At 63.9% G+C, this 21,976-nt stretch overlaps 1 protein-coding gene across 1 annotated transcript in view; it reads left to right on the top strand.

Annotated features, from left to right (window-relative positions):
- The first annotated feature begins 507 nt into the window (after nt 1–507).
- KCNC3 (potassium voltage-gated channel subfamily C member 3) overlaps nt 508–21,976 on the top strand; it is a 31,132-nt gene continuing 9,663 nt past the window's right edge. The window contains 7 exon segments of the mRNA XM_078850018.1: nt 508–775; nt 4,448–5,297; nt 11,095–11,506; nt 11,509–11,691; nt 11,694–11,845; nt 11,847–12,033; nt 15,063–15,245. Of these exon segments, the coding sequence (XP_078706144.1) occupies nt 4,695–5,297; nt 11,095–11,506; nt 11,509–11,691; nt 11,694–11,845; nt 11,847–12,033; nt 15,063–15,245 (1,720 nt within the window). The 5' untranslated portion in view covers nt 508–775; nt 4,448–4,694.

Here is a 21,976-nt window from a genome sequence, read left to right as displayed (position 1 = left end):
CGACTCCCTCGCCTCTTCCCACCCAGAGCCCCCCCCCGTCTTCCCCCCAGGGACCCCCCCTTCCCCCCAGCAACTCCTCATCCCCCCAGCGACTCCCCCTGCCTCTTCCCACCCAGAGCCCTCCTCTTCCCCCCAGGGACGCCTCCCACCTCTCCCTCCCAGCGCCCCCCCTCCCCTCCCAGTGCCCCCCCTCCCAATTTCTTTGCAGGGTCTTTAAGGTGGCTCCGCATTCAAAGCAACGGCCCCAAATTAACTGGGCCAGCGCCCCCCCCGCCGCCCCCATATCGTAAGGGGGGGCTGCAGTTACTGACCGTGTTCCCCCCCCCGCCAGCAGCCGCCACCTGCGCCCCCCTCCGCCCCCGCGACTGCGCCCCACTGACCTCTCGTGCCGGGGGGGGGGCAGATCAGAGCCCAGCCCTTCGCAGACTCCAGCCCCCCCCTTGCCGGGCCAGCCCCCCCCGCCCCCCCCGGAATGGCCAGGCTCCACCTCACGGGCGGTGATGTCATAGCAGGGTCCGCAGTCCCCGCAGCGGCAGCCGGGCTCCGCATCCCCAGCTTCGCCGCGGGGGGGGGGGAGGGACCCAGAGCCAGGATCGGGCCCCGCCAGCAGGATCCGGCCGCCTTCGCCCCCCTCCGCCCTGCTCCGCCCGCCCCCCCCCCCCAGCACCCGCCGTGGCCCGGCCCAGCCCGCCCCCCCCCCCACACAGACACACACACACACCGGGAGGTGGTGGAGCCGCCCCCCAAAATATCGGGGGGGGGCGTTGACTGACAAGTGAGTATCAGCTGGGGAGGGAGGGGGTGCGGGGGAGGGAGGACGCAGAGGGGTGCAGAGGCGATGGGGGGATGGAGGGAGATGGAGGTGTACCTGGGGGATGGGGGTGCATTGGGGGGATGGGGTGCAATCGGGGATGGGGGTGCAATGGGGGATGGGGGTGGATGACAGGTGTCTGCATGGAGGGAGGGGTGATGTCAGGAGCTCCTGGCTCGGCAGGCGCGGGGGGGGGAGCCTGGCCTGGAGGCTGCACCCCCCCCCCCCGCAAGAATTGACTGAGTATCTCTGGATTCGGGAGTGTGGGGATCTCAGCCTTGGACAGATGGGGGGGGGTGCGTCAGGGTGTGTGTGTGTGTCGGGGGGTGTGTGTGTGTTGGGGTGCGTGTGCGTCAGGGTGTGTGTGTGTGTTGGAGGGTGTGTGTGTGTGTTGGGGTGCGTGTGCGTCAGGGTGTGTGTGTGTCGGGGTGTGTTTGTGTCGGGGTGTGTGTGCGTGTTGGTGTGTGGGTATGTGTGGGTGTCAGGGTGTGTGTGTGTGTGTTGGTGTCTCGGGATGTGTGTGTGTGTTGTGGTGTGTGTGTTCGGGTATCGGGGTGTGTGTGTGTCTGTGTCAGGGTGTGTGTGTGTGTGTGTCGGGGTGTGTGTCAGTGTGTGTGTGTGTTGGGATGTGTGTGTCAGTGTGTGAATGTCTGGGGGGGGTGTTGGGGTGTGTGTGTCTGGGTGTGTGTGTTGGGATGTGTGTGTCTGGGTGTGTGTGTCGGGGTGTGTGTCAGTGTGTCTGTGTCAGGGTGTGTGTGCGTGTTGGTGTGTGGGTATGTGTGGGTGTCAGGGTGTGTGTGTGTGTGTGTGTTGGGGGGGTGTTGGTGTGTCGGGGTGTCGGGGTGTGTGGGTGTTGGGGGTGTGTGTGTTCGGGTATCGGGGTGTGTGTGTGTCTGTGTCAGGGTGTGTGTGTGTGTGTGTCGGGGTGTGTGTCAGTGTGTGAATGTCTGGGGGGTGTATGTCGGGGGGTGTGTGTTGGGGTGTGTGTGTGTCTGTGTCGGGGTGTGTGTGTCTGGGTGTGTGTGTCAGTGTGTGTGTGTCAGTGTGTCTGTGTCGGGGTGTGTGCGTCGGGGGGGCTCTGGGAGGCTGATGATTTTAGACACAGAAGAGGACCCCCAAAGGAGAGAGAGGGGGTCAGCTCCCAGCCAGTGACCACACACACGGCATGCACAACCACCAGCACACCCCAGCACACACACACACGCAAACACACACAGAGCCCACAGGCACACAGACGGCACACACAACCACACGCGCACACACCAGTGGACAAGCACACAGTGCAAACACACACACACACACAGAGCATGCACACGCCCACGTGTACCCGCCAACACGCATACGACAAGCATGCCCGCACGCACACACACACACTTGTGCACACACGCGCACACTCACCCACACTCACACTTGCGCACACACACTCACACACATGCACACACGCACACTCACTCACACACTCTCACACACTCACACTCACACATGCGCGTGCACACACTCACACATGCACACTCACACTCGCACACTCACACTCACACACGCACACACACATACACATGCACACACACTCACACTCACACACACACACTCACACACTCACACACAGAGTCAGCGAGTTCCTGGAGGCCTCCCCTGGGGTGTTCCCTGAGCAGGGCCTGTCCAGACCCCCGCCGCCTCTCAGCTCGGGGGCAGGGGGCAAACCCACACACTGGGGCAATTGAAAGCAGGGAGGGGGCAGAACGGGGGGACCTCTCTGTTCCAGCAATCTTAGGGATCCCCCACCCAGCCCCTCCCCCGCTGGAACTACTCCCAGCCCCACTAGAATCCCCCCACATCCAGCCCCCTGAACCCCCACCCCCAGCCCCACCCCCCACATCTTCCCCATATCCAACCTTCCCAGAACTACCCCCAGCCTCCCTAGAACCTCCCACACCCCCAGCCCCACCCCCCACAACCCTTCCACATCCAACCCCCCCAGAACTGCCCCCAACCCTCCTGAGTCCCCCCCACATCCAGACCCCCTGACCCCCACACCCAGCCCCACCCCCCACAACCCTTCCACATCCAACCCCCCCAGAACTGCCCCCAACCCTCCTGAGTCCCCCCCCACATCCAGACCCCCTGACCCCCACACCCAGCCCCACTCCCCAAGCCCCCCCCCAGAACTCCCCACATCCAGCCCCCTGGAATGCCCCCCACCAGAAAGCTGATACCCAGCCCCAGAGACCCTCTTTGGGGCACCCCTCCACCCCAATACCCCGCACACCCAGCCCCCCCCTTGGCACACACCCCGTGTACCAGCCCCCCAGTCCCACCTCAGGATCTCCCCCAGTCCCAAAGCCCTCCTCTTCTACCCCCCACCTCCGGACCCCCCCCCGCACTCAGGCATCCCATAGCCCCCCACAGTTCAGCTGCGGCAGGTTCTGGGTGCAGGGTGGGCTTCACTCCCCCCCCAATCTGCTGAGGCAGCTGTCCCGGCCCCCAGGCGCCCCCCCCCCCCCACGCCTGTCCTTGCTGCCCTCACCTGAGGTGGGGGCAAGGGGAGATCAGGTCAGGGGGGCAGCTCAGCCATGGGGGGGAGTGGCATTGGGGGCAGCTCAGCAGCCTTGCTGGGGGGGGTCCCTGCGACCCCCGTGAGGTTTTTATGCCTCGCTCCCAGTCGCCCCTGGAGTGGGGAGGGGGGACCCGCTAGCCTCAGTTACACAAGAGTCCCTGGGAAGGACGTGGGCGCAGGGGGGTGGGGGGGGAGGCTGCAGAGAGTTTGCAGTGAAAGTTAGAGGGGGGGGAGGGCGAGGGAAGAAACCCCCCCAGGTGAAAGCTGAGCCAGGGGGGATGACTGCAGGCTCTGGACCCCTCCCCATTGAGTGCACAGCCACTGGGGGGGGGGGAGCAGAGATTGCAGCAACTTGTCCTGGGGGGGAGTGCAGCGTCCCCCCATCCCAGTCCCGAGCCCCAAAGTCCCACCCCCAGCCCTGCCAGCCAGGATCCTGGGGGTCGAGGGAGATGGGACGGCTGGCCAGGTCCTAGCTGGGGGGCGCGAGCAGGGGAACGGCATCAGATACAGAGGCGGGGGGGGGCAGGAGCAGGGAGAGTTGGGGTGGGGGGGTCTGTTTGGGGGAAGGGTCCCTGATCTGAAACCCAAACACACCCAGGAAAGGAACAGAAAGAGAGAAAGTGCAGGGATGGAGGGAAAGGGAAAGGCTTAGAGGAGAAATAGAGGGGACAGGGATGGAGGGAATGGGAAAGACTCGGTGGAGGGATGGAGGGGATGGAGGGAATGGGAAAGGCTTGGAGGAGAGCTAGAGGGGACGGAGGGAATGGGAAAAGCTCGGCGGAGGGATGGAGGGAACGGGAAAGGCTCGGCGGCGGGATGGAGGAAATGGGAAAGGCTCAGCCGAGGGATGGAGGGAAAGGGAAAGGCTCAGAGGAGGAATAGAGGGGACAGGGATGGAGGGAATGGGAAAGACTCGGCGGAGGGCTGGAGGGGATGGAGGGAACGGGAAAGGCTCAGCGGGGGGATGGAGGGATGGAGGGAACGGGAAAGGCTCGGCGGAGGGATGGAGGGAAAGGGAAAGGTTTGGCGGAGGGCTGGAGCCCGCACTAACCTTGCCCCACTTCTCTCTCTCTCTCTCTCAGCGCCTGCTGCCTGCCGGCTTCTCTGCTTCTCTCCAAACTCCAGCCCCCACCCCCCTCCCGCACCCTCTCTCTCGTCCGGGATCCCGACCTCCCCCCCACACCTTGGTCCTGCCCCCCCCCCCCCCGCCGGGGCCAGTGGAGGCGGGCCTGCGATGACGCCTCCCCCGTGGAGCGCCCTGATTTGACCGCCCCCCCTCCCCTCCCCCCCCGCCGCGTGCCGGGGGGCGCGCCGTGCCCGCCCCCCCCAATGCTGAGCTCAGTGTGCGTCTCCTCCTTCCGCGGGCGCAAGCCGGGCAGCCAGGCGCCAGCCAAGTCATGCGCCAGGGGGGACATGGGCCGGCACGAGGACAGCGAGAAGATCGTGATTAACGTGGGGGGGGTGCGGCACGAAACCTACCGCAGCACCCTGCAGACCCTGCCCGGCACCCGCCTGGCCTGGCTCACCGAGCCCGACGCCTGCAGCAACTTCGACTACGACCCGGCCGCCGACGAGTTCTTCTTCGACCGCCACCCGCAGGTCTTCGCCTACGTCCTCAACTACTACCGCACGGGCAAGCTGCACTGCCCGGCCGACGTGTGCGGCCCGCTCTTCGAGGAGGAGCTGGCCTTCTGGGGCATCGACGAGACCGACGTGGAGGCCTGCTGCTGGATGAACTACCGCCAACACCGGGATGCCGAGGAGGCGCTGGACAGCTTCGAGGCCCCCGAGGCCCAGGAGGAGGAGGACGCCGCCGGGGACCTCAAGCGGCTCTGCCTGCAGGAGGACGGGCGCCAGGCTGGCTGGTGGCGCCGTTGGCAGCCCAAGGTCTGGGCGCTCTTTGAGGACCCGTACTCCTCCAAGATGGCCAGGGTAAGGGCGGGGGGGGGCTCGGCTCGGGGGCCAAGGCCAGCTTGAGTGGGCGCGGGGATCAGAGGGAGCGCGGGGTCGAGGCAAGTGGGCATGAGGGTTGGGCGAGGGGGGCCGGGAGCACGCCGGAGCTCGTGTGCGCGTGCCGGGGGCAACATAAGTGTGCGAGGGGATAGTGCGAGGGCCACCGTAGGTGTGCACTTGAATCGTGCAAGGGGCAGTTTCAGTGTGCAAGGGTATGGGTGCCACAGTCCATGTGAGTGCACGAGGGAATAGTGCACGCGTCCGTTTGAGTGTGCGAGGGTGTGCGCGCGCCAGGGTCTGTGTGTGGGAAGGAATAGTGCAGGGCTCCGCTTCAGTGGGCAAGGGTGTGTGCACCGGTGCGAGTGTGAGTGTGTGATGGGATCGTGCAAGTGTCAGTGTGAGGATGCGAGGGTGCGAGCGCCCCGGTTAGCGAGAGAATGAGAAGAGATAGCGTGAGGTCCATTGGAGTGTGCAAGGGTGAGTGTGCCAGGGACTGTGTGAGTGTGCGAAGGGATAGCACAAGTGTCCGTTTCAGCGTGCAAGGGTGTGTGCACCAGCATTAGTGTGAGTGTGTGAGGAGACAGTGCAAGTGGCAGTGTGAGTGTGCAAAGGTAGGTATGCCAGGGTCAATGAGAGTGTAGGAGGGAATAGTGCAATGGTCAGTGTTAGTGTGCAAGGATGTGCACCAGGGTCAATGTAAGTGTGCAAGGGGATAATGCAGTGGTCAGTGTGACTGTGCAAGGGTGCACGCACCAAGGTCAATATAGGTGTGCAAGGGAATAGTGCAAAGGTCAGTGTGAGTGTGCACCTATGTGTGCACCAAAGTTAGTGTGACTGTGAGAGAGCAGGGCAAGTGTCAGTGTGAGCATCTAAGTGTCTGCATGTCAAGGTCAGCACAAGTGTGCAATGCAGCTCATGCGAGGGTTCTTTCAAGTGTGCACAGATGAGTGTGCAAGGGGTGTGCCTGTGCAGGCATTGTGGTGTGTGAGTGTGCACGGGACACAGGGCATGAGAGGGGCTGGGTGTGTGCAAGGAAGGAGAGAGGTGAGTGTGTAAGAGAAGGCAGGGGTGGTGGCAAAGAACCAGGGGGCACCAGAGGGTGCTTGTGCAAAAAGGAAATAAAGTGAGCAAGTGTGGAAGGGACTGAGTGTGCAACTGGCAGCAGGCAAGGGCCTGAGGGGGTGCAAGTGGCATGGGGGGGCTCCTAGGATAATACCTGGGGTGAGGGTCTGGGATCTTTATGGGGGGACCCGACCCCCAGCAGGGGGTAACTTGCCCAGCCAGACCCCTTGGGGGGAGACAACGAGTTCTCTGGGGGGGTCAGTTTATGGCCCATCCCCCCCTGCTTACCCCTTTTCCTGCGGCCCCAGCCCCCCTGCACCCCTGTCCCCCCCATACACGCAGCTGCCCCAGCTTCCCCTGCAGCCCTGTCCGACCCCCTGCACCCCCAGCACAGCCCTGTCCCGGCTCCCTGCACCCCCCAGCACTGCTCTGTCCCGGCCCCCCCTGCACCCCCCAGCACAGCCCTGTCCCGGCTCCCTGCACCCCCCAGTCCCGGCCCCCCCTGCACCCCCCCAGCAGAGCCCTGTCCCAGCCCCCTGCACAGCCCGGGCCTGGCCCCCTGCACCCCTCAGCACAGCCCTGGTCCAGGCCCCCAATACCCACCCCCCAGCACAGCCCTGTCCCAGCTCCCTGCACCCCGCTGTCCTGGCCCCCCCTGCACCCCCCAGCACAGCCCTGTCCCGGCCCCCCCTGCTCCCCCCAGCACAGCCCTGTCCCAGGCCCCTGCACAGCCCAGGCCTGGCCCCCTGCACCCCCCAGCACAGCCCTGGCCCAGGCCCCCCCTGCACCCCCCAGCTCAGGATCACTTGGAGGACAGCGGCTGGCGCTGGCTCTGCACTGGGCTGGTTCTGCAGAGGCAGCGGGTCGGAGGGGGGGGCCGCACTGCAGTCTGCATCCAGCCCAGCTTGCCATGCCCCCCCCTCCACGATGCACCTCAGCCCCCCCCCCACCCAGCGGTGCCCTGGTGCAGCCGGTTCTGCCAGATGCACAGAGTGACCCCCCCACTCCTTGCCCTGCCAGCTGCTGCTTCGGGGGGTGGGGAGGAGAAAAGTTAGCTCCAAGGGACCCTGGGAGGGGGTAATGAAATGGGGGGCTCCCCACTGGGCCCCTCTCCTCTAGTGACTTGGTCCAAGGGCAAGGAGGGAGAGAGGGCGTGAGTGGCAGATGGACGGAGGGATGGGGGGGAGGGGCAGATGATTGGACGGAGGGAGGGACAGATGGAGGGGCAGATGGACGGATGAATGGGGGGAGGGGCAGAGGTGGGGGTGGAGGGATAGAGGGGTGGGTGGACGGATGGACGGATAGAGGGGTGGATGGACGGAGGGACAGATGGAGGGGCAGGTGGACGGATGAATGGGGGGAGGGGCAGGCGGATGGACGGATAGCAGGGTGGATGCACAGGTAGCCGGGAAGTGGAGAAATGATGGGTAGAGGGGTGGGTGGATGGAGGGAAATATAGCGGGGCAGATGGACAGACGGATGGGTAGAAAAACAAGTGAATGGAGGGACGGGTAGAGGGGTGGATGGATGGAGGGACGGGTAGAGGGGCAGGTGGATGGACGGAGGGACAGGTAGAGGGGTGAGTGGATGGAGGGACAGGTAGCAGGGCGGGGGGACAGATGGACAGTTAGAGGAGTGGATGGATAGATGGAGGGACAGGTAAGGGGGTGGATGAATGGATGAGTAGAGGGGTGGATGGATGGATGGATGGACACGTAGAGGGGTGGATGGATGGACTGATGGGTAGAGGGGTGGATGGATAGACGCGTAGCGGGGAGGGATGAATGGACGGGTAGAGGAGTGGATGGGTGGACGCGTAGAGGGGTGGGTGGATGGATGGACAGGTAGAGGGGCGGATGGATGGATGGATTGGGGGGAAGTGGATGGATGGATGGATGGATGGATGGATGGATGGATGGATGGATGGATGGGCAGGTAGCCAGGCTGGTGGACAAAGGGACGGGTAGAAGGGTGGATGGATGGATGGTTGGATAGCAGGATGGGGGGGGAGATGGACAGGTAGAGGAGTGGATGGATAGATGGAGGGACAGGTAGAGGGGTGGATGGATGGACGGGTAGAAGGGTGGATGGATGGACGGGTAGAGTGGCGGGTGGACGGATGGATGGATGGGGGGAAGTAGAGGGATGGATGGATAGAGGGGTGGGTGAGTGGATGGATGGACAGGTAGCCAGGCTGGTGGACGGAGGGATGGGTAGAAGGGTGGATGGACAGGTAGAGGGATGGATGGATGGATGGATGGATGGATGGATGGATGGATGATGGATAGCAGGGCGGGTGGACAGATTGGACAGATGGATGGGTGCGGGAAAGTGAATGGATGGATGGATAGAAGGGTGGGTGGACTGGTTGAGGGGCAGGTGGATGTATGGATGGATAGAGGGGTGGTTGGATGGATGGATTGATGGATGGATGGATAGCCAGACAGGTGGGACAGATGGACGGGTAGAAGGGGGGATGGAGGTATGGAGGGGTGGGTAGTGGGGCGGATGGGTAGATAGAGGGGCAGGAGGATGGATGGGTGGATGGATAGAAGGGCAGATGGGTGGGTAGAAGTGTGGATGGATGGACAGGTAGCTGGATGGATGGACGGGTAGAAGGGCGGATGGGTGGGTAGTGGGGCGGGTAGCTGGATGGATGGATGGATGGATAGAAGGGTGGACAGAAGGATGGGTAGAAGAGCGGATGGGTGGGTAGAGGGGCAGGTGGATGGATGGATGGATGGATGGATGGATGGATGGATGGATGGATAGTGGGGCAGGTAGCTGGATGGATGGATGGATGGATGGATGGATGGATGGATGGATGGACGGACGGGTAGAAGGGTGGACAGAGGGATGGGTAGCAGGGTGGGTGGACAGAGGGATGGGTAGAAGGGCGGATGGGTGGGTGCAGAGGCAGGCAGATGGGTGGGTGGATGGACGGACGGGTCGTGGGGTTGGTGTCACACACGGACACACATACTCTGAGATAGCGCGTGATGGACATGGCCACACAGACACACACGGACGCACACGGACGGAGATGGACACATATCGACATGGATGGACCCGGACACACAGAGACACACACGGATGAACACGGACCGATATGAAAATGGACTGACAGACAGAGATGGATACATACGACACAGACACACACGGATAGACACGGACCCACACACAGAGGGTCACAGACAAACGGCCCCCACGGATGGACACACACACGCATGTGGACACAGACACAGACACACACGCTCACGGGGAACACACTTGTGCACACACACACGCCACAGCCCCCCTTGCAAGGGAAGAAGACTGCCGTGGGGGGAGGGGTGCAGGGGGAGCCGGGACACAGCACAGTGGGAGGACTGGAGGCTGGTATGGGGGGCAGTGAGGGGCTCAGGGACGCTGGGGAGCAGCGGGGGGCTGGGACGGGTCGCAGTGAGGGGCTCGGGGAGGCTGGGGAGCAGTGGGGGGCTCGGGGGGGCAGTGGGGGGGCTCTTTGAGATCCACCCAGATAAACTCCCGGGTGGGGCAGCGTGATACACCCCCGCCCCCCCCTCCGTGCTGGGGCCGGGCTCTAGGGCTGTTGGGTTTATTTATAGACGTCGCCCCCCCCCCCCACCACCACGCGGGCCGCCCTGACCCACGGGGGGGGAGAGGAGCTGGTCGCCACCAGGGGGCGCTGGACCGGCCCGCAGCGCAGCTCGCGCTGCAGCAGCGAATCCCGCAAACTCGGCACAATCCGCTCACCGCAGCCCCCCCCCCCCCGTGTGCCCCCCCGGCCCCGCAGCCCCGCGGCTCCCCCCGCAACACCCCGTGTGTCGTCCCCCCCCGCGACTCCCCCCCCGCGGACCCCCGACGTCCGTCCGCCCCCCCCTGCGTGTGCCCCTCCGTCCCGCAGCCACCCCCCCCCCGTGTGTGTGTCTATCCCGGCCCGTGCCCCCCACCCCGCGACCCCCCCGGCCCGGTGTGCCCCCCCCCGAAGCTTCCGGCCACGTGTGTCCCACCCCGGGCCCCACCCCGCGCGCCCGGTTCGCCTGATCCTAGCACCCTCTGCTTACCTGGGGGGGAGCAGCCGCGGAGCCGGTGACTCCCCCTCCCCCCGTGGGTTCGGACCATCTCCCCAATTAACAGAGCTGGGAGCCAGGACTCCTGGGTTCTGCCTTGGCTCCGGGTGCGGGGAGGGTCCGGTGGGGTTAGAGCAGCGGGGGATGGGGCTTGGAACCAGAACGCCTGGGTTCTTTCCCAGCTCTCTTTGGTGTCTCCCCTCTATTAAGCAGAAATACTGGGGCTCATTCAGTCCCGAGGAGGGGGGGCTGAGGGTTGCCCCTCCCACTGGAAATCTGGGGGGGCTCCATGTTTCCCCACAACCCCCCCCCCATGTGCAAATGCTCCCGCTGCCCAGGGTGACCTCTGGGTATAAATGGGGCCATTGGAAAATGTGGGGGGTGGGGGGAAATCCAGGATTCTGGGGTCTTTCCCTCTCGGGGGCGCTGGCTCCCATCCAGCCCCGAGGGCAGGGACTGGCTCAGGGGCTGGGGCACAGGGCAGGGGGGATCCCAGTCTTGCTGGGGGGTCTCCCCTCTCCGGGGGGGGAGGTGTTTCAGATTTCTAGAACGGGGCGACTAACAATCCTTTGTGTTTGCCCCCCATCCTCTCCCCCCACCCTCCTCCCCGGCCGCCCCTTGCCCCTCCCCCACCCCCTCTCCAGTACGTGGCCTTCGCCTCCCTCTTCTTCATCCTCCTCTCCATCACCACCTTCTGCCTGGAGACACACGAGGCCTTCAACCGCGTCATCAACAAGACGGAGACGGTGGCGGTGGCCAACGGGACGGCCACCCAGGTGGCGGTGGAGGTGGAGACGGAGCCGTTCCTCACCTACGTGGAGGGGGCCTGCGTGATCTGGTTCACCTTCGAGTTCCTCATGCGGGTCTGCTTCTGCCCGGACAAGCTGGAGTTCGTCAAGAGCAGCCTCAACATCATCGATTTTGTGGCCATCCTGCCCTTCTACCTGGAGGTGGGCTTGCGGGGCCTCTCCTCCAAGGCGGCCAAGGACGTGCTGGGCTTCCTCCGGGTGGTGCGTTTCGTGCGGATCCTGCGGATCTTCAAGCTGACCCGGCACTTCGTGGGCTGCGGGTGCTGGGCCACACGCTCCGGGCCAGCACCAACGAGTTCCTGCTACTCATCATCTTCCTGGCCTTGGGCGTCTTGATCTTCGCCACCATGATCTACTTACGCCGAGCGCATCGGGCCGACCCGGACGACATCACGGGCAGCAAGCACACCGACTTCAAGAACATCCCCATCGGGTCTGGTGGGCCGTGGTGACCATGACCACCCTGGGCTACGGAGACATGTACCCCATGACCTGGTCGGGCATGCTGGTGGGGGCGCTGTGCGCCCTGGCCGGGGTGCTGACCATCGCCATGCCCGTGCCCGTCATCGTCAACAACTTCGGCATGTTATTACTCCCTGGCCATGGCCAAGCAGAAGCTGCCCAAGAAGAAGAACAAGCACATCCCCCGGGCGCCCCAGCCCGGCTCGCCCAACTACTGCAAGCCCGAGGGAGCCCCCGGCCCCCGGCCAGGCCCCCCCGCCGCCGACGCCTGCCCCCTGGCCCAGGAGGAGATCATCGAGATCAACCGGGCAGGTAGGGAGCCCTGCCCCACGGGGATCCCTGCCCCGCGCCCTTCCCAATGGCGAGCCCTGCCCCGAGGTGATCCCAGCCCCGGGCCCTGCCCCGCGGGGATCCCAGCCTCATGGGATCCCACCTTTACTCCACCCCCTGCCCCATGGGGATTCCATCCCCACACCTTGCCCCACGGCGATCCCAGCCCCCACACGACTCCCAGCCCCACAGCGCTCCTCATCCAGGTGGCTATAACTACCCTGGCCCTTGGCCGAGCTCTCCCGGCCCTGGCTCCCGCCGCTCGGGCAGGGGGCGGACTCTGGCCACAGCAGAACCTCCCTGGGCTGCTGCTGCCGATTGGTGTAGAGCTGCTAGCCCCACTCCACACCCCCCCGGGGATCCCAGCCCCACACCCTGCCCCAGCCTCACATCCGGCACCCGCCAGCCCCATGGGGCCCCAGCCCTAAACCACTGCAGGGTTCCGAACCGCTGTTACAGCCCCAGCTTTGGAACATCCTCTGCGAGGCCCCGGTTAGGGGGGCCAGATCCCACCCCCCAGGTGTCACGCTCCAGTCAGAGTCAGCCCCACGGCTTCTCCCCCCCTTAATAGGCTGGGCTCCTGGGCCTGCAGCTCCCGTGAGCTCCAGGCAATGAGTCGCCCAGCCCCACAGAATCCCTGCCACACACTACACCCTGCCCCATGGTGATGCCAGCCCTACACCACACCCTGCCCCACAGGATCCCTGCCCATGGGATCCCAGCCCCACACCAACACCTGCCCATGGTGATCCCAGCTCCATGGTGATGCCAGTCCCACACCACACCCTGCCCCTGGTGATCCCAGTTCCATGGGATCCCAGCACCACACCACAGCATGCCCCACAGAATCCCTGCCCCAGTCTTTCTGCCCAAGCTGGGGAGATGCGCCTCAGCCCCCCGAGGTGAGGTGGGGAAGCCCATCTCCCTCCGGATCTGCCCTCGTCTTCTCCGGTGCTCTGAGCCAGCTGACAGCCCCAGTGCCCGCTGCCCCTTCCACCCCCCAACATGCCAGGGAAACTGAGGCACGCATAGGGTTCAATTCCCACTTTGTCATGCCCCCCACCCTGCCCCATCCTGAATGCAGCTGGGGGGCACCTGCCCTCCCCAGTCACCCTCCCCACTGCCCATGATAATGCAGCATCTTCCCCAGCTCCCCTTGGACAGCTCCGATTCTGCCCCACAGACCAGACCTCAGTGGGACTTGGACCCTCCCCCCATGTAGAGTGAATCCAGGGCTCCCCCTAGGCTGGGAGAGCCAGGGGCTGTGGGTCAGGAGTGAGGGGCACCAACAGGACTGGGGAGGGCAAGGCTGGGCTAGCAGGGGGCTGTGCCAGGTGTGTGCGCCGTGCCGGGTGTGCACAGGGGTGTGTGCTGTTCCAGGTGTGTGTGCGGAGATGGGTGTGCACAGGGGGTGTGCATGGCGATGGGTGTGCACAGGATGTGCACTGTTCCAGGCGTGCGTGCGGCGATGGGTGTGGAAGGCATGTGTGCAGTGATGGGTGTGCTTAGGGGTGTGTGTTGCAATGGGTGTGCACAGGGGTGTGTGCTGTTCCAGGTGTGTGTGCGGAGATGGATGTGCACAGGGTGTGTGCATGGCGATGGGTGTGCACAGGTTGTGCACTGTTCCAGGCGTGTGTGGGGCGATGGGTGTGCACAGGGTGTGTGTGCAGTGATGGGTGTGCTTGGGGGTGTTGCAATGGGTGTGCACAGGGGTGTGTGCTGTGCCAGGTATGCACAGGGGTGTGTGCTGTGCCAGGTGTGCACAGGGGTGTGCATGGTAATGGGTGTGCACAGGCGTGTGCACGGTGATGGGTGTGCACAGGCGTGTGCACGGTGATGGGTGTGCACAGGGGCGTGCGCGGCGATGGGTGTGCACAGGGGCATGCGCGGCGATGGGTGTGCACAGGGGTGTGTGCTGTTCCAGGGGCAAGCGTGGCGATGGGTGTGCAGAGGGGTGTGCACGGTGATGGGTGTGTACAGGCGTGTGTGCGGCGATGGATGTGCACAGGGGTGTGTGCTGTTCCACGTGTGTGTGCGGCGATGGGTGTGCACAGGGGTGTGTGCTGTTCCACGTGTGTGTGCGGCGATGGGTGTGCAGAGGGGTGTGCACGGTGATGGGTGTGTACAGGGGTGTGTGCTGTTCCAGGGGCGTGCGTGGCGATGGGTGTGCACAGGGGCGTGCACGGTGAGGGTGTGTACAGGCGTGTGCGTGGCGATGGATGTGCAGAGGGGCGTGCGTGGCGATGGGTGTGTACAGGCGTGTGTGCGGCGATGGATGTGCACAGGGGTGTGTGCTGTTCAGGGGTGTGCGTGGCGATGGGTGTGCACAGGGGCGTGCGGCACATGTCGTCTGTTGTGCGGGTGCCGAGGGTCCGGGTGACGTGGCCGCACGGGGCGATGGCTCTGGCCCGGTGGGGGTTCTGCACTCGAGGTGCCGTGTGTGTGTGGAGGGGGGGTTGTCAGCGCTGGGGGGGGCCTCGGCTTTCACACCTGCAGCAGCCCGTTCCCACAGTGCTCTGGGGCAGGAGCATATGGGCCCGCTGAGGACTTGAGGAGAGGGGGGACAAGAGCAGATGGTGCCACATGGGCTGGTCACATACAGCAACCCCCCTCCTGCTGGGACCCTGGGGGGGCTGGGAGCGCAGGACTCCTGGGTTCTCTCCGCAGCAATGAGAGGGGAGCGGGGCCTGGTGGTTAGACCCGGGGCGGGCTGGGAGCCAGGACTCCTGGGTTCTCTCCACAGCAATGAGAGGGGAGCGGGGCCTGGTGGTTAGAGCCGGGGGGGTTGGGAGCCAGGACTCCTGGGTTCTCTCCGCAGCAATGAGAGGGGAGCGGGGCCTGGTGGTTAGAGCTGGGGGGGGCTGGGAGCCAGGACTCCTGGGTTCTCTCCCCAGCTCTGGGACGGGAGCGGGGGCTGGTGGTTAGAGCCGGGGGGGCTGGGAGCCAGGACTCCTGGGTTCTCCCCTGGGGCGGGGTCTCAGCTCCCCTGACCCGGGCTGTGTCGCTGGCAGACTCCAAGCAGAACGGGGACGCGGCAAAGGCGGCGCTCGCCCACGAGGACTGTCCCACCATCGACCAGGCCCTGTCCCCCGAGGAGAAGTCGCCCGCCACCCCCGCTTACAGCCACGACCGCGCCTGCTTCCTGCTGACGGCCGGCGAGTTCGGGCCGGCGCCCGACGGCAACCTCCGCAAAGGTGACCCCCCGCCCCGGCCCCCAGCGGCCCCCCCCAGCTCCCAACAGCCCCCTGGGCAGCCACCCCCCAGCTCCCAGCAGCCCCCTGCCCGATCAGCAGGACCCACCCAGCCCCCAGCAGCCCCCTGGGCAGCCGCCCCGCCCGACCTGCAGCCCCCACCCAGCCCCCAACAGCCCCCCCTGCCTGACCTGCAGCCCCTGCCCAGCTGCCAACAGCCCCCTGGGTAGCCCCCCTCCCGCTTGACCTGCAGCCCTGCCCAGCCCCCAACAGCCCCCTGGGCAGCCCCCCCACCCGACTTGCAGCCCCCCACCTGACCACCCCAGCTCAACTCCTGCGCACATCCACCGCTCCAGTGACCCCCTGCCCCTCTCGCCATCCCACTGAGCTCTGCTCCCCCACCCCCTTCAAGCCCCTTGTGACCGCTTCCGCGGGGTACCCCCGAGCCCTCCGCCGAGCCCCCCCGGGCTGCTGTGACAAGCTGCTGCACGTCCACCAGGCTCCTCCCCAGCCCCCCAGCCTGGGACCCCAGAGCGGTACCGGCTCGCCCCGGTCAAGGCCCGGCTGGGGTCAGTTTACAGAGGACGAGGCACCCGACTTCCCCAGCTACCTCGACCCCCAAACCTGCGGGCTTTAGGTCCAATAGAAACCAGATTTATGACCTGCCGACAGACCGATGTTCGGGGGGGTGGAAGTAGCGAGCGTCCCCCTCACCTGCGAAAGCTGGGCTGTATAAACTCGGTCCGATTTGAATCCAGCCGGTCTCTCGCCCCGGGGTGGGGTTCGCCTGGGACCCCATCTCCCCTTCCCCAGGTCAGTCCAGCAGATGAGACTTTAAGATGACCCCTCACCAGGGATACTCTGTGCCATCATGGTGACTGGGGGGGGCGGGGACAGGGGGTTGCTTTGGGGCACAGAATGTCACACCCATGAACCCCAAGTGCCCCTTGACACCCCCCCCACCTACACCCCACCAACCCTCCCCTCCCCCAGTGAGCCCCCCAGCAATAGGCACTCCCCTCCCCCATCCAATGGGACCCCCCACAGCATGGAGGCCCCCATCACCCTCACCCTGCCCCCCACCTACTCCCCCACACTGAGACACCCCCCCAGCCCCTCTGCTTTCCCATCCCAGCCCATGGTAAGGATAGCCCCCTCATCTTGCCCACTCCCTCCCCGTAGCACAGAGACCCCCCCATCCTCTCATCACCCCCCCGACATGAAGACCCCCCCCTTCCTCTGAGCAGGCTGCAAGGACTGATCCCCCGGGATTCGCACTGGGGTCTAATGCCGCACCCCAATCACTGCCCACTTAGGAGCAGCTGCTGGGTCCTGTGGGAGGGGGGCAGACCATGGTGCCATCTGGGTGGGCCCAGATAGGGAGTGACAGCCCTGCCCAGGAGGTGGGGGGCTGAGGAAGGGGGGAGCCCAGGCCCCTCCCTCCAGACAAGGCTTGGGGGGGCATTTGAACCCCACCCGTGGGCTCAGGCCCCTTCCAACCCCACCTCTAAGAGGGATCCAGGGCTATGAGGGGGGCTCAGAGCCCCCCCCCGGTCTATAAATCCATTGAGCCCCTCCCCCACTAGGCACCAAGGAGCAGGTGAGTTGTGGTATGGGGCGGGCACTGGGTGGGGGGGGGCAGCAGGGGATGGATGCAGTGTATAATGCAGTGGGGGCAGGTGCGGCAGGGCTGTGTGCAGTGGGGGTGCAGTGGGCAGATGGCTCAGTGGGGGGGAGTGATGGGGGAGTAGTAGGCGGTACAGTGGGAGGAGAGGGTCAGTGGGGGAGCCATGGGGCGGGCAGAAGGTGGTGGGCAGTGTGGACTGCAGTGGGAGAATGATGCGGTGGGGGGTGGCGCAGTGTGGGGAAGGTGCAATGGGGAGAGCCGGGGGTGGGTGCAGGAGGAGACAGTGTAGTGGAGGGAAGGTGCAGTGGGGAGGTGCAGTGGCGGGGAAGATGCATTGAGGATGGTGTGGGGAGATGGTGAAGCGGGGGTGCGGGGGAGATGATGAGAGGATGGTGGGGGGAAGGTGCAGGGGGGGTGAAGCATGGGGGTGCAGTGGGGGATGGTGCAGGAGGATGGTGGGGTGCAGGAGGAGATGGTGCCATCAGAGGTAAGTGCAGTGAGTGTTTGTGCTGTGGCGGGATGGTGCAGTGAGAATGTTTGGGGGGGGGGAGGTGCAGTGGGGGTGCAGTGTGCACAAGATGCAGTGGGGGGGTGTCACGGAGTCCCTGGGCGATGCTCTGGATCTGCTCCCCATGAAGCCAGGCAGGACTCTGGGGCAGTCGCCTTCCTGGGAGCAGCCTGTCTGCAGGACACACAGCTCCCCCGGCTCCACCTTCCTGGGGTGACCCCCGAGCCTCCAGCCTCCCCTGCCCATCCCTGCGCTTCCCACAGCGAGTCCGGCCAGGCGGGGTCCTGGGGGGGCCAGAGGGTCCTGCCCCCCAACTCCGCAGTCAGACGTGACTCTCAGCCAGCCAGTAACACAGAAGGTTTATTAGACGACAGGGACATGGTCTAACACAGAGCTTGTAGGTGCAGAGAACAGGACCCCTCAGCTGGGTCCATTTTGGGGGGCAGGGAGCCAGACAACCACATCTGCACTTCACTCCATGTCCCCAGCCAGCCCCAAACTGAAACTCCCTCCAGCCCCCCCCTCCTCTGGGCTTTGTCCCTTTCCCGGGCCAGGAGGTCACCGGATTCCTTTGTTCTCCAACCCTTCAGCTCTCACCTTACAGGGGGGAAGGGCCCAGGCCATCAGTTGCCAGGAAACAGGGTGTCGGCCATTCTCTGTGTCCAGCCCCCTGCACACACCTGCCCTCTAGGGCTCTGCAGGGATCATACACCCTTACCCCATTACCCAGACACTCAAGAACTGTATAGGGGAAACTGAGGCACCCCCACACTATTCAGAGGAAACATTGAGAACAGTCCCACTTCATCACATCTCTCCCCCCTTCGAGATCAAACTGAGCGGGGTCACTTTAGCCGGTGACCTGGGGAAGTTGGAAGCCACCAACATTCCCATGGATGCCCCATCATCTCTCCGGTTCCTTAGTAGGAGTTACACCAGGCCCTTCCAGTTTCACGCCCTCCCTTAAGTCGGGGGTGGTCGATAGCACTCGCAGGCCGTATGTGGGAAGGTTTATGCAGCCCGTGTCCTTTGGCTACCCCAAAACCCCAGGGGGTCAAACTGGGATTGGGTTTTCTCCCCACTTGGTTATGGGACTGTTTAACTTTAACAGCTTTCACTTCATCTGAGTCCCTCCCAAAGCTATCCACACTGGGTCTTTCAACAGGAAAGTCAGTGGATCCATTCACAACAGAAAATTTCTGGCTGTTAGGAACTGAAACTTTCTTGATTAAATCACTTTCACACCCTTCAGTGGCAGTAAACTGCTTGCAAAGACTCCATGAGGATTCCTTTCCTTAGGGCTTTTCTATGCAACAATTCACCCCTCCCAGAAATTCTGCTCTTACCCTCTTCACTGAGGGCTTGCTCTAGAGGAACACTTTCCTGAGCAACAACAGACTCTTTTTGGATCTCCCTTACATCCAGAATTACCTCTGGCCCATCCGGCAGATTCCTCCACAATCCCCTTTCAGGCAAACTGACAGACTTCCTAGATAAAAGGTCAGAAGCCTTCTCCTTCCCTTTGCCACCCACAAGTTCAGGAATCTTTTCCTTCTTGCTACAGGTTTCCACACCCTCAGTAGGTAACACAATCACATCACCTTCATGCTCTCCTTGTGCTCTGGCGAGGATCTCACCCTAATCAGACAGAGTTGCTACACCCTTTCCCAACAACACATGAGCAACAGGCAAAATACAAGCACCAGAATTGTCTGGTCTCTGGGATTTTACATAGACACTAACTGGATGTGACCTAGTTACAGGGCCATTCTCCCGAGCAGACACAAACTTCGGACCCTTCCCTTCCTGGGCTTTAGCTGAATCCAGAACCAGCTCTGAGACAACTGCACGACCCTCAACCATCACAGGCTGAAAGGCCCCTTCTGTCTGCTCCACAGACAAAGAAGAGCCGGACACACTTTCTCCTTTCCCAGACACCCAGCTTGGGATCTCATTCCCCTTGTCCCAGCACACAAGGCTGGTCACAGTCAACTGCTTGGAGATCAGGGTAGCTCCCTCCACAGGCAAGTCAATAGCCCTGACAGACACAGGCATGTTTCCTTCACTGCCCCAATTCTCCACCCAGCTAACAGGTAAGATCCAGGGACACTCATCTTCCACTCTCCTCTCCTTCCCGCCCTGCTGACTAGACACAGGCATCAGCTCACAAGGCTGCCTAGGCTCAGCCAGACTTTCCTTACCAAGCACCTTGCCGCTCCCCACAGATCCCCTGCCCTGCCTGTGTCTCCCCCCACTCAGCTGGGGTCTCAGCTCCCTCTGTGCTCAGCGCTGCCCTTGCTGTCCCAGTGGGGGTAGGCAGGGAGCTCGCTGCTTTCCTCACTGCATCAGAGCCAGCCTGAGCCCCCGCTCCGGTGTGCAAGGGGGCTAGGAGCATCCCTCTGTCCCACCCAGCCCCAGGGGGCTGGTTACAGGCAGGCAGGTAGCCTGAGCCTAGCTGCTTCTCCCCCATGCCAGCCAGGTCATCTGCATTTTCACTGACCATTTCCCTGTCCGCGGATGGGTTCCCTGGATTCAAATTCAAACCCTTGGCAGTTACCGGAGCAGGGCCTGGATCCTGTCCCAAAGAGACACAGTCACCCCACAACAGGGTCTCGCAGCTGATATCCCGGAGAACCCCAAAAACCAGCCAGCCCCACCCCTCCTGGGTCTGCACAGGGAACTGGGCCATAGGCAGGGCGAGGGGCTTCGTCCCTGGGACCCTCACCCAGCTCAACCAGCCCCTCAGCATCTGAGGCTGCACCACCCAGGGCCTGACACCAGTTCTCTCTGTCGCAGGATCTCGCCACCCCAGGAATGTCTGCACCACCCAGGGCCTGACACCAGTTCTCTCTGTCGCAGGATCTCGCCACCCCAGGAATGTCTCCCCATTGACCATCACCTTCCGCTCCCACTGGGGGTCCGAGGGGCCTGACCCCAGGAAACTCCACACAGACATATAGGTTGGGGTCAGGAGTGGGAGCCTGTCCACCTCCCCACCCATCTGGCTGATGGAGTCTGTGGCCTTGGGACCCAGCAAGGGAGCTAGACACCGGGGCTTTTCCGCAGGGTCCCCCTGGTTCAAATCTCCAGCCTGCTTAAAGGCAGTGAGGTGGCATCCACATCCCCACCTCCTTAACCAGGGGCAGCAATTTAGTCTTGAAGTTCCCTGCGGAACTGGCCCCCCAGGGTCTATCCCCACTCACCCCTGGGGGGTCCCCTAGGCCTCTCCGCTCCCCCACAGCCAGTTCATGCTGCTGCTGCTTCTGCAGCTCTTTCTCGGGCTCTCGCTGTCTCTCACAGTCCTCTGGCTCTCTCGGACTCAGCTCCAATCCCGTCCGTCTCCGATCCCCCGATGGGGAACCCGATCGTGAAGACCCTTGTCTGGTCGGGGACAGGAGTCTTGGGGATGCCTGGCTCCCACTCCAGCTGCTCCCAGATCCTGCTCTAGCCCCATTTGGGGTCAGGAATCTGTCCCTGAGAGCGGTCATCCTCCTCCAGCTGCAGGATGAACTGCGCCTTGGTGAACTTTCCAACGCTCAACCCTCTCTTTCTGCACAGGGTTACAATGTCCTTCTTAAGGAGACGGCGACAGGCCGTCACTCCGCTCTTCCCAAGTTGTTGTGGACTCACAGGCCTGTGTGCTCTCAGCTCCCCACGGTTTCCAGGGAGAACCCCTAGTGTGCCAGCCCTTCTCGAGGTCACCACCTCTTTGCCAGGGTCGAGCCGCAGACTCCTCCGCCCCGGGACCGCTCGCTGCAATCCCCCGGGGGACCCTGTTACTGCAAAAGTCCTTCTCTCTCCCAGGGCCAAGCTGCAGGCTCCTCCGCTCCTGAGACTACTCACCGCAGTCCCCAGGGGGACCCCATTACTGCATAGTCCTTCTCGCTGGTCACACACTCCCAGGGGTTAACCGCCCCCCGAAACCGCTCCTCTCTGAGCCTTCAGCACGCCTCGTCCTCGTCAGTCCCCCTTCGTTTTACTGCTCCCCAGTCACTTACTGCAGGAAGCGCCGTCCACGGGGTGCAGTACATCCCACCGCTGCCACCAGTTGTCACAGAGTCCCTGGGCGATGCTCTGGAACTGCTCCCTACGAAGCCAGTCAGGACTCTGGGGAAGTCTCCTCTTTGGGAGCAGCCTGTCTTCAGGACACACAGCTCACCGGGCTCCACCTTCCTGGGTCTGACCTCGGAGCCTCCAGCCTCCCCTGCCCCTCCGTGCGCTTCCCACAGCGAGTCCGCCCAGGCGGGGCTCCTGGGGAAGCCAGAGGGTCCTGCCCCCCAACTTCACAGTCAGACGGGACTCTCAGCCAGCCAGTAAAACAGAGGGTTTATTAGACGACAGGAACATGGTCTAACACAGAGTTTGTAGGTGCAGAGAACAGGACCCCTCAGCTGGGTCCATTTTGGGGGTCAGTGAGCCAGACAACCACGTCTGCCCTTCACTCCATGTCCCAGCCAGCCCCAAACTGAAACTCCCTCCAGCCCCCCCCTCCTCTGGGCTTTGTCCCTTTCCAGGGCCAGGAGGTCACCGGATTCCTTTGTTCTCCAGCCCTTTAGCTCTCACCTTACAGGGGGCAAGGGCCCAGGCCATCAGTGGCCA

The sequence above is a fragment of the Lepidochelys kempii genome, chromosome 23 (genome assembly GCF_965140285.1).
Source record: "Lepidochelys kempii isolate rLepKem1 chromosome 23, rLepKem1.hap1, whole genome shotgun sequence".
In the NCBI taxonomy this organism is placed as follows: domain Eukaryota; kingdom Metazoa; phylum Chordata; order Testudines; family Cheloniidae; genus Lepidochelys; species Lepidochelys kempii.
The sequence above is the reverse complement of the archived record's forward strand: the minus strand, read 5'-3'. Positions and strand labels throughout refer to the sequence as shown.